This window comes from Paecilomyces variotii, assembly GCF_004022145.1.
Source record: "Paecilomyces variotii strain CBS 101075 chromosome Unknown C8Q69scaffold_2, whole genome shotgun sequence".
NCBI lineage: Eukaryota > Fungi > Ascomycota > Eurotiomycetes > Eurotiales > Thermoascaceae > Paecilomyces > Paecilomyces variotii.
The window spans coordinates 3,432,804-3,445,346 of record NW_021167141.1 but is presented as its reverse complement, the minus strand read 5'-3'; the positions used below and the strand labels follow the sequence as shown (position 1 = coordinate 3,445,346).

Here is a 12,543-nt window from a genome sequence, read left to right as displayed (position 1 = left end):
AAACAAAGACCTCTTCACAGCCAATATCTGCCTTGGTATGTGCGACACTGGGAGATTTGGGTGTTTCTGAGACAAACTGTTTGCAGTCATTTTAGCTATCATACTGGAAACAGGATAGAGGTTAGCTCTGAGGTTTAGACAGCAAACATAAATATATGCTCACTACCTCTGTCAAATAAAGGAGTCACGGCTATCACGTATTATTTAAGAGCCCATTCCTCCTCTCCAGCTTTTGCAACCTTTTGTATTCCGTCGACAATATATTTCTGCTTCATGGATATCTGGCTAATGACCCCATGTACCGGTGTGGTGGCTTAATTTCAGTCAACTCGTGCGTCTCGATTCCGTTTCTCTGGTCCCTGAAAGGCTAATATCCCACTAACGCAGATAGTTAGTATATGTATTTCATTGAACACTTTCCATGAATACGCAGAGATGTCTCCTTCAAAGCCTCCTGTTACTATAAAGAAAGTGGACTCTTCTCGAACTATCCACTCCCATTATATCCTGTCACTTCATGAAATAAAGCGACACCTGAGGAACAACCGAGTATCTTAAAGTTTCGAAGCAACTAGGGACAAAGGCAATTGGGATGATTCGAAGTTCACGGCAGTCTCCAGCAATGGACAAAGATCATTATATTACAACAGATGGACAGAGAGGGTATTGTCGCATACTTTCCATCCTGGGGGGTATAACAAAGACGATGACTAGTTCTTCGAACAGTCATGAACAATGGATTTGCATTATTCATTTTTTATATACATGGGGTGATTCCGTCAAAGCGTCACCGAAATCGATGGGATTTGCTACTATGAATGCTTTTGTGACTCGAGGGGTGAGTAATACCTTCAATATATAAAGCTCTGTTAGGATCGTTCAACCCAAGTTCTCTTTTTCGTTCTCATACATCAATATCATCTACTCGAGCAGCTCGATCAAGTTCTACAACCAGCGTCTTGGAGAACGTTTTAGTGTTGAAACATCTTTCTGACTTCCTTTACAGCTACCACGACACAGAGGAAGACATACCTCGCCCAGACTTGCAACATGGAGGATGACATGGCTGGTTATCCAAATGCTGGTCATCCAAATGCCGGTTATCCAGATGTCGGAGGCCCCGGCGGCCCTGCACCTGAAGACACCCAAGGTCAGATGGAACAAAGACCAGGTGCGGGCGACAGACCAGGCATGGACAACAGACCACATGCGGATCCCGAAGGGAAATGTATAGAGTTGTTGGCTGGCTACACCGCGGATGGTCGTGCCTACCCTGCTGCTGCAGTATCGGTACCGTTCACTGCAGATCCTCAAGAGCGTCAAAGGGTGCTTGAAGATGCCATGCAATCTCGCGAAGACCAGAGGGGTCTTGGCGGGAGTAACCCCTATGTCGAAGACCACTTCATCCCGGAAAGCTTCAAGCAATGGCTGCGTGATGATGGGAAAGTTGTATTCGTAGAGTTCGAGGGCAGGAAGTTCACACGTGCACTCCCCCTTGGGGAAGCTATACTTCGGTTTCTGCGCGAGAAACGGGGCCGTGGACTCTCTGACGGAGAAATCCGGAGGGAAGCACAAGGCAGAACGCTCTTGAACATGCTCCGGTGGCTGGGAGACCAGGGAGAACCTACATACTTGGACTACTGGTCCGCGATGACTAGCCGAATAAGAGAACGAGGACGAATAAGACAGGCAGAGAATCGGATGCAGCCGGCCCGTTACCGTCGTGGTCCTCCTCCTCCTCATCCTCCACACCTGTTCGGTGGAGATATGCCGATGGGTGAGATGGGCCCTGGAATGGGGATGGATCCGAGAATGTTCATGGGTATGGGTTATGGTGGAGCGATGCCGCCACCACCACCACCTCCTCCTCTAGAGTACTTCCGACACGCACGGGAGCATAGACGTCCAAGGAGACCCTCTTTTCCACACGGACACGGATATGGACCGTCAGGTCACGGATTTCATGGGGGCTGGCCTGGACCTTATGGCGGCGGAGGCGCAGGCGGGTACTATTGAGAGAAGATGGGAAGCAGATGGGCCTCTTTCAATGAGTAGTTTAGAGTATGTGTTGGTTTTATATGGCATTATTTGATGGAGTTTAAATGTATTTCCTTCTTCTTGCTTTCTGTATTGACTTTTTGATACTTTATTATATCGTAATTGAGTACTATGTCAGAGCAGATATAAACATATTGAAATTTATATGCAACTTATGGCTTCCAAATCAAGAAGAGGGAAAATGTCAGCGCGTGTACAGGTAATCTGTTGCATCATCCATCTGCAGCAGGTAATTTGATATCCTAATTTAGGATAGAACCTACTAGATTACTAAGATTTAGATTCTTTGTATGCTATAAGAGATAAATACAGGATCAACTTCCCCCTAGATCTAGAATCAAGCAACCTAGCTATTTAGCTAGGACGTTCGAATCGTATCGTTGCTTCCATGCCCTTTAGGACTTTACAAAAGGTAATACACATATTCATCGCAATACATAAACAAGAAGTCATGGCATCTGTAAATTGTCGAGGCCCAGATGTCACGGAAGCAAGATTATGATTTAAACCTCTAGCGTACTGGTAGACTGCTTGCTTGACTCTAGGTCTAGGAGGAGCTCTATCAGGCATGCAAAGAATACAGGTCATGAAGGTAATCAAAGAATTTTCCGTAAACAGAGGATAGTGACAGATCACGCCAGCATAGACATCTATATACTTGAATATTAGCAAGACTGTGAATGGATCTCGTGACATGCCACAGACCTTCTACTTAGTAAAAGTGATATGACCACAACTAGTTACGTTATTCCTGATAACGAACTGATAATCAAGTCGAGTATAGCACACAAAACGCAGAAACTAATCTGACTTCTAAAAGTCCTCGCCAAACTTAAATCCACACAACTTGCAATATAAAAAGGATCATCCAAGCTCATTTCCATCTCGAAACTCAAAACAAAATGCATTGCAGATCAAATGTGCCCCGAGCAAAGGAAATCCCCGCACATAATTCTGTAAACTAACTATGGCAAGTCTCTGATCAGGTAAATCGGCACCTCAACCTCTTACCCCATCCTACTTTGCCACCCCCTCATCTCGTCTTCTTTGGGAAGTCCTTCGGACCGTATGGTGATGATAACAGCTACAAGATCGGCTACGTATGGACAGTGGGGATAGTCCCTTTTGTACAGTACCTTTTCGGGAATATCTTTACGAGAACAAGAATCCAGTGGCAGAAAGACCGATGATCTTGTACCATAGAGACTGATTAATTGTTTCTTTGCGCTCTGGAGCGTTAGTATCTATCTCGGCTGATGCACAGTACTTGCGTGAAACCCTATTACATAGATGTGGCGTTGGATGTAATAAGACTCGGCAATTGATTTGGTCTAATCGAGCCAAGGGGCGTGTCAAAATGCTTGTTCTGTGTCGAGAACCTAATAGGATGAGATGAGATTGGTCGTTACCAGCATTGCCCTTGTAAGATAGATAGCTACGTATGGTCGAGACCTTTCTGATGGTTTTGTATCCGGGTGGCCAAGTCTTTTATTCGCCATGCACGTGAAACGCATGCGAGTTTGATAGGTTAGAGCTGTGGCCTGTTCTCAAATCGATGAGGGTAAATCAGAGATGATTATGAAGGTAATCTCAAATACACAGTGAGCAGAAATTACCAAAATTTGTCTAGGTGCTTACTACATGTAAAGAGGTAAAGTGTGATTAGGATAGGAATGAAGAATACGAAATGCAAATTCATCTTATTTCCTTTCCCCCTTCTTCTGCTATCTCAGGATTATCAACCCATCGGATGCCCTTAGTATCATTAAGTTAAGGCTTGAATGATATCTACCCCACATCCTTCAATAATAGTAGGTACTTGGCCGTTAGCATCTGCCATCGAGTGACTTGATGATCTGCAATTCTGTATTAGCCGCAGACGGCACATACGAGATCGACAAAGGAGATCCAAGTACTCTAGCCACGATCCATATCATGAAACTTTAATTTTGTATAATACTGAGCAGCATGTAGCGAGATTCCGCGTACCTCAAATGGATGACTTGGGCAAAGCACGAAAGTCATATTCAATACCCTAACTAGCAGGCATGATTCAGGCAGCGACGCTTTTGGGTCTTTCTTATGATGGTCTATGCTTCTTCTAATTAAACGTACCCCACATCTACTGAGATGAAGGATGATTTGGAGAACCCGGGACTGTTTGAAGTGAGGCATAAATGTTACCACTTCGTAAACATAAGCCAAAAGGGTATATGGTATAGTTTTCTAGGTCGGTCTAATAATATGTTGCTCTTATTGGCCTTTGTGGTGTTCTAAGAAGATAGTGCGACTTTCCGACCTCGTGGCCATCTTCGGGGATTATGCATGCGTGGCAGATCTTTTGGATTCTATTTTAGCTAGGTGCGGACAGATATCCTAATTGTGGTGTGATCGGTTCCCACTTTCGAGGGATACCAAGGGATGTATATCTAGCATTTTTAACTGTATTGGTGAAGAGAGAGACAATGCTAATCCTCAATTGCATCTCTGTTATCCCTAGGAGGACGGAGCAAGGTACCTTAACCAGATAAGCTTCGCATGGACTGAAAGACCCGTTACTCGATTCGTATCGAATAGAGATGGGAGGACAAGGATTCCCGTACACGGAACACTCCGTAACATGTATGTACATATGATCACCATCTCCACTGTCAATAATAATATAGGCGTCAGTATAGACACTTGAACAGAATCAGGAGTAGCAAGAAGCTTCCAGCACGTGTGCGGAATATGCAATCTTTTCTCCGCCATCACCGCTTTGGCTGCAGGTCTGAAACATCAAACCCCTTGGAGGAGGTGTAATTGACCACTCACAGTCCTATTATCGTCGGGGACTACGTAGTAGACAGATTACATCCCTGCAAAACGTAGATGTTGTCTCGGACCAATCCCGCTCATTGTTGATTTGTATGCGATTCATTTTGTCTCGGCCTACTTTCGGCTTTCTGTTTTGATACCTAGGTAATTTGCTTACCCTATTAAGATAGATTGATCAGTAAATGTTACACACAGAATGCAGTGCAGCGTACCCCATGGGATTCCAACCAGATTTCTCAGGTAGGTAGAGCCAGGGACAGCATACTATGTACCTAGTACTTAGGTATAGAGTCGACGAAGGTTTGGGTCCACCTCATCTCTGTGACGGTACGTGCATGGCGGTCCCCGGCTCTGCCTTCTGGTCAATGACAATCAGAGAGATATCGAGCGATCAGAAAATCCACGCCTGTCGGGACAAATGACTCCTAGATGTTGATCATCCTACGGCAATCAGATGTCTTCCAAGGCCTAGCCTCTTGCCCCCAGACATGATCTTCGGTGTTCTCACCTAACTTTAGGCGTGGATACATGTCCTAGTATCGCAGCCCCGATTCCTCCTGTTGATTGGCCCGGATTGCCGCCAAGCGCTGTCACGAGACAGTTATTCTGCCTAGGCGGTGAAGCCAGAAATCTACTGGTACGGCCGAAAAGAGTGGACCAGGCCCAGGCCTTCCCGATCGGGTAACTACACTTGGAACAGACTCGCCCAACTCGTTTGGACCAGCGGAAACATGGACAAGGAGCTCTCTCTTGAGGTTGTCTTTTACGGCCTCTGCGGCTTCACCGGATCGAAAAGGTGTTTCGCACTGGGACCTCGAGACCTCGAAACTTTCACAACACATGTAGCGCAGGTTCACATCGATTCGCAATACAGGTATATCTATAAGGTCCTTCAGTGCTGTAGCAGAGCCCAATCAGAAAGCGATCTGTCAATCATCGTGCGGGGAAAGAGATAAGGTTCCTGAAATCACGGTCCGAACCATGGACTGTCGGCAAGAGAGTTGAGTTTAGATATGTGTGTTAAGATCATTCAGTATCAGGCTTGATCGACCGCACGGGGAAATCCGGAATGATCATTGATAGCAGCAGGGATCGCGATCAGTTCCCATACTGACTGTGCCTGATAGCGTTCAGTGCTACGGCCCGTGTATCGGGTAGTTATTTTGGTGATCGAGTCTCAGATCCCATCAGCAAGGATCAGCGGTTGAATGGACGAACAGGAGAGCTTCTTTTCCGCACAACGATCCAATCACCCTTTCTTGCGCCAGGATAGGTATGCAAAAGGACGAGATGATTGCTATATCACCTTCAGGACGTCATCTTTTTAAGCTCTCGATTTCTCGGCCCCACCACGAAGCTTGAAGCTTATGAGAAATCCTTGTATGCCAGTTGGAAGCCTGGAATCCTTGTAATGTTGTTGTGTCCATGCTGCATCCTTTTCTCCTATACGGAGTAGTGGAACCTAAAACATAGACTTTCATCGGAACCCATCACGCACGAGGTGATCTGCGATGCGCATATTCTCTTATGGGTCTGATTTCAATAATGATTTTCAGTGATTGATGCTAGTACGGAATACTCCGCACGGAGTACATCTGCTGTTAGCATAGCCCCGGAGCTACTCTGTGTATACACCGTACAACAAGAGTATCGAAAAGGGCGGAGTAGATCAATGTATTAGGATATGACTTACTAGGTATGCTCCTGCGGAGTAACAACATCAAGCTAGAGAGAGCGCGGGGGAATCTGATATCGCAGTTATCCGTCACGCAACTGCGATATTTGACCGTCAATCCCAATGAAATGAAATGAAATCACCTTTGTAGCACAACCCCGCCTTGATCCCCCCAGTTCCACCACGGGAGCTTGTGTTGGACCGTGCCCGGACAAGGTAGGTGAGCTACTACCAGGAGGAAATCGAAGATGAATAGACGAATGACCATGCACGATTCGTGATCTCAATCCCTGCTGGAGAAGACGCTGCAGGCCATAGCTGCTTCCATGTTATTTTCAGCCTGGTTGAGAAGACTTGATATCAACCCTGTTAGTCCCGTGACTGCAGAATACACCAATCTAACGTGCGTTGATCAACTCGACGAGACCAGGCGATCAAACTGCAGCCCTTCTTGGCTGTTGTACTACTCCGTAGCTCTCAGCGACATTAGGGCTCGAAGGTTCTTGTTCCGAGTCCACATTCAGATTTCGCGGACGAGGGGAGATGATCGACAATGACCCTGCTTCCTTTCACGCCTCAAGCAATCTACTCTATATCTGCCTTTGTCTGTCGTTCTAGAGCAGGAAATATGTCCGTCCGGAGGATCTGCAGGACACATGGATTGGTAAAAAAGCTGCTGTTTCGGTTTCACCATGTCCGCAAAGAAAAAGCGGGTAACAGAGAAAAGGAGGTGGATGTACTTGTATTTTGTAAGTTGTAAGGTACTGACACTAAGCTCACATCTGCTGGTTATCACTTCCATTTGTTATTCGTTCCCTGCGTTGTTCATGCTGGTCCGTGTATCGAGAACGTGGAAATTCTTGTATCGTAGAGACGCGATGGACAGCGTCTAGTTGCTATTCACGGTCTGATGCGAAACTCGCAACAGCATGTCTATCATTGCGTTCAATTCCTGGTTAGTACACATAATCAATTACAAAAGCATTCTCTGTACTATGTATTCACATACAGTACGGAAATTCTGGGGCGATAGCCGATGAGGAATAGAGTCGAAAAGTATCCAAGCCACTCTTCTCTATTGGGCAATTGTGACCGGAAAACTTATACCTGCTAGAAATTATCATTTGGTGACGTTATACGATTCTCCAGACTCCTGCATTATGATTGAATCGTTATGCGAGAAGCGAGTTTAGATTGAAGGCATCGGGTCGTCCTGGGTCTCTCAAATTTGTAGTGGAATGGGACATAAAGAAAACAAAAGGAGGTTTCGAAGCGTGGACGACGTTTGTAACCACCGTCGTAGACCTCAAACCGTCCTTAAGACGGCAATTATGATATTTCCACTCGAGCTGCGTCGTTTTGTTTTGCTGATCTTCCCGGTTCAACTTGAGCCTCTTCGACGATCGCCCACTCAGGCTAAGGTTGCCAGGCTAACTTCAACGGCCAAGAGAGTCTTAACTGATTTCGAATGCCCAGAAATCCAAAAGGAGTCGTCTGCGACGTTTTTGACTCCGTTCGAGAGGCAGCGTTTTTCCATAGTAGGGTTGGTCTGTTATTACTGCATCTGAGCGGGGCGTCCTCGTGGCAGTGGCTGTTACAAGTTCCAAGTAGCCTCGTGAAACGACTTGTCGGCTGAGCCGGAAATCAAAAATGGTTTTTTGCACGTATGTCTCACACATCTCTTGATGTCACGTCAAAATTCGAGTCAGTATTTCGTGTTTGCCGCTTATCGTAATCATTATCACATCAATCCTTTGGAAACTTGTATGCCATATCCGTCACAACTAAAGAGAAGGGACCAGATCCTTGGGCGACGCTAGGTTCGCCTTTGCCGGATAACGATGAGAGTTGGACCTTAGAATGACAAGGTCCTGGGATTTCTGCGACATCTGCTGCAGTAGTTGCTAGACCAGTCCCCTGAGTTTTGTGTCGCCAAGCCGCCAGGGCTTAGAGAAAAAGTGCAGCCCGTGCTGATGTCCGTTGAGACTTGAGACCCTTAGGAAAGGACGGGTCTTTTAGTAGCTTCCCTAGCCCCAACTGGCAACGTCGGCGTCCTCCCGAGGTCAGTGGGCATCTTATCAGCCCCTAATATAGTTTCGAAGCTTTTCTTTTGCGGGGATTGAACGGCCTGCAAGACCACAATTGCCTCGATGCTGATGAGACATAGCGGACGCTCCGAAGTTAGAACCTCTTAACTGCTCGGTGCGATCTTAGAAAAAAGGTTAATAATGATGCACGCTGCATGTAGAGAACTGTTCTTTGATATGGAGCTATCGATGAGAACGGGTCTTGGAGAGATGCTATACCAGACTGGTCTGTGAGCACTGAGCGGACAGGGAGTCTGTCGATCGTGAACCAGATCCACGTCTCGCAATCGAACCGGTGGTCCCGGAGACCTCCCCGATGACTCTGTCCCAGAGGCATCTCTTCTATCGATCTGAATCCATGCGGGAGCTTGATACTTCATTACCGTATATAACATATGTTGGGTCCGCCGTCTGAAGGGATTGAGGTAGAAGCCATTCTAGGTCTTCAATATCAGCGTTCAATAGTCTACAACAGAAGTCATGATTGCTAGATTATTGAGCTCCGGCCGATGGATTCTCTGCTCTTCCTCGTCGTTTCCGCGTGGGCTGGGGTTGGAGATCGTCTATAGCTCGTACTGTCAGACCCGCTGCTGTACCCGAAGTCGAAGCCTTCACACAGGGTAATTAATCATAGCTCGGTTACAGGGGCCGTCGGGAATTTTGCCATGTAAGGTCTGGATCCTAAGTCCTGTTCTCGAAATGGAGATTGAAAGCCGGCCATAACGGAATCTGTGGAGAACGATATCCAGCGATCCTATTGCCCTATAGCTAGGTTTTTCCACAACATGGATTCGTTTCCCAGTCTTGCCTTTCCGTTTCTCACGAGACGGTCTTGGTTTGGCCACTGGCGGGGCCTTTCGGGGTTTATGGCTTTGAAACTCTATGAGTGGTAGAAACCTCAGATTCAAGTCTTCAAAGATAGGCTGATGATCTGGCTGTGTACATTATTGGACGTCTGATGTAAACCACCAACCATGGGTTCGTGGCGAGCGGGAAGCCCATCGCTCGTAGGCGGATCAGGGCAGGATGCTCTTACGGAATCAACGGTATAGACTCCGGTCGTACAGCAGCTAGTCCCAAAGAGTAGCATGGGTGTCGTTTCAAGCTGCAAGTGCAGCGTCTAAGCCGTCACTAGTATCTGGTGCCTCAATGTGACAGAAAATCAGGGCCCTTCAACGTTTAGCTGGTAGACATGAGGCTTGATACAGTCTATAATAAGCCCTATTATAGCCCGCTCGCGTATCCCCATAATTATATCCTAAGATATAATATTGACGGCTGTGCGGTCCTCGTGGCCTCCTAAATAACTGATACAACTTGCTATCTTTTTCTTCGCCACCCAATCTGCAGCTCTGCAAAAGTCTGCGCGATGAATCCAGTTGTGCAGGACGAACATGAGTCCGATGTTAATGTTGGACTAAATAATGTTGTTGCCAAGGAGATATATTTGGTGGTAAGTCAGGAACCCTTGCCATCTTCTGGGTTTCATGACGAGGTCGCATACTGACGGGTGCCGGAAACAGACAGAAAATAAAGATCAGGAAAACAATGGACAAGCTGCACAATCTAGCCCCGCAGAGAAGCCGAAGTTTCAACTATGGCCAACAATAAAGAAACAAGGACCTCTTCCTGGCCGGAATCCAGTGGAGGTCGCACGACCACGCCTATTAGCAAGTAGTCATTCAAGCCCGTCTCTCCGAGATAGCGGTCTGCTCGTCACAAGCAGAAAGATTAAGCAGCTGAAGGAGGCTTCTGGAGTCAGGCGTCGCAAGATCAGTTTCCCGGACCTGGGCTTCGGGCCTATGACCACAGTGCAAGAGCATTATGTAGATTCTCGTGAGTTTTTAGCCGATACCCAACTCTTGAAGACTTGTACTAACAGGAAATATAAGCCACGGTTCCAGGGAGATTTCCTGCTCACGAAAGATCAAACAGTGCTCCATCGTGGGGAAGGACTCCTTTTGAGGAGAGTATGCTTGAACCTATTGCCGAACCCGTGGTGTTGACATCTGAGCAAGATGGCTCATCAGTGCGGGATCATGTCCGTCAAGCAGAAGTTCAGGAGTCTGTACAGAAAGGTCCACCTGGTTCAAAAGATTCGAATCCTGAGAAGCAGGATACTCGATCCGATATACCTCCAGCTGTTCCTCCGAAGTCTCCACGGATCGTGCGGACTCCACCGTTGACTCAAGCTCCAACGTCCAAATTCAGTCCACCGTCACCTAAAGGGCAGACGGCTTCACAAGTGCATAGGCCTCCCTCAAGCCGAGGTGCAACGCCAGTAAATTCTTCGTCAGTGCCGTCGTCCCCAAGGCATATCACAGATCAAGTCCAGAGATCGCAATCCCGACGAAGGGCAGGCAGCGCTGTGGAACGTCAGCGTTCGCCAATTGGCCGCAAACCTTCGCGCAGCATTGACACCGTTTACCGTCACAAAAGAGAAGAGAGTGGAGGATTACCTGGGCTCATGGGAACCATCACAGAACTAAGTAATGTGGCCCGAAACGAGTATATTCGAGAGCTTTCACAGACTCCAATCATGGAACGTGGTAGACCGCCAACGAACAATGGGTTTGTCGAAAGAAAAGCCAGCAAGCGTCGTCGACCTTCTGAGGATCAAGGGTCATCATCAAATCTCCCATTGGGTGTTGCCCCTCCGGAGGCCTTTAGAGTCCTCTCACCAACAGAAGTTGAGAGACTGCAAGAGCAAGCTCGCGGACAGGCGAAAAAGTTCGAAGTACTGAAATACAGTGATGTGAAGGCACTTTCACAGGTATGGTAACCATGATCCCCTCATACAGAGGTGCAGGACCTGAGCATGACTAACCCCTTGGAAGGAGCTGAGGGCGCTTGACGAACGCTGCGATTATCTTCGAAGCACACACAACTCACTGCGCGCTGGACGCCGCAGCCTGCACGAGAGGATGATCAGCTATCTTAAATCACCTAGTTTATCAAAGTATAGCATGGATAGCATGCTGAAGCAGGAGGAAGCACTTGCTTCGCTGGACCAGGCTATTGACGAATGGGTCGCAAAGTTGGACTTCGCGGAGAATCGACGGACCCGTATTAGACAGAAATTGCTCGAACATATGGCTGCAGCTCTTTTGGTGCAACGGACGAATCCCGAGCCCCAGAAATTTCAGGAGAGTCCTCCACCAAGCCCAGATGAGATAGAGACTCAGTTGGGAGTGAGTCGCAAGGATGTTCACTCTATCAAGATCTATGCGGACGAGATGGTATATGCTGACGCGAAGGTATATGCGCTTTTTGAAGACATTGAAAAGGAGATGGAGCTTATGACCGAGGCAAGGAATGCAAGTTCCGCTCGAAAGGATGCCCTCTGACCTTATGGATTTCAATATTTCCTGCTCTTGTGGTATTAGCGTTTCATATATCTTTGTCTGATTGTCGGGAAGGCGTCTGCTCTTATTTCTGTCGAGCAGGGCAGTTTACCTCTTAGACCCACCTATACAGATTATTCTTCTGTTGATTCTTCTTTCGATTCTTCTCAATCCTGTTCAACATTTCCGGAGTGACCAGACTGTTGTATATAAACTTCATGCAAGTTCCATGGAACTCGACCCTGCAGCCGAATGCAATGATATAGATTAATAACGTCCTGAGTGGTCCCTCGCAGTCAAGAACAAGAGAATCCTCATTTTTAGACTTGCTGCCCCAGAAACATGATCCAAACCGTTCTGGAAAGAGGTTGTTCTAAGCTAGCAATACTCCAGAAAACAAGGTTGTACTAGAGTAGCTAAGAACTATGTGGTATGACACAGACAAAGGGGAATGTTCATGGGCCAAGGAGGATAATTGAGCCAGGTTCAATAAATGTAGCATTAGTATCCTGAAGGACTACTCTACGATAGAAATATGATGAAGGCGATAATTCCGGAGATC

General features: G+C 47.0%; 2 protein-coding genes across 2 annotated transcripts; both read left to right on the top strand.

Annotated features, from left to right (window-relative positions):
* The first annotated feature begins 815 nt into the window (after window positions 1–815).
* C8Q69DRAFT_458926 (hypothetical protein) lies at window positions 816–2,287 on the top strand. Its single transcript, XM_028630036.1, has 2 exons — window positions 816–958; window positions 1,033–2,287. The coding sequence occupies exon 2, from the start codon at window positions 1,051–1,053 to the stop codon at window positions 2,014–2,016; it is 966 nt and encodes a 321-aa protein (XP_028488073.1). The 5' UTR covers window positions 816–958; window positions 1,033–1,050; the 3' UTR covers window positions 2,017–2,287.
* Window positions 2,288–9,867: 7,580 nt separating this feature from the next.
* C8Q69DRAFT_170973 (Up-regulated during septation-domain-containing protein) lies at window positions 9,868–12,210 on the top strand. Its single transcript, XM_028625763.1, has 4 exons — window positions 9,868–10,090; window positions 10,161–10,473; window positions 10,530–11,410; window positions 11,475–12,210. Exons 1-4 carry the CDS (start codon window positions 10,007–10,009, stop codon window positions 11,982–11,984), a joined length of 1,788 nt encoding a protein of 595 aa, XP_028488072.1. The 5' UTR covers window positions 9,868–10,006; the 3' UTR covers window positions 11,985–12,210.
* Window positions 12,211–12,543: the final 333 nt, after the last annotated feature.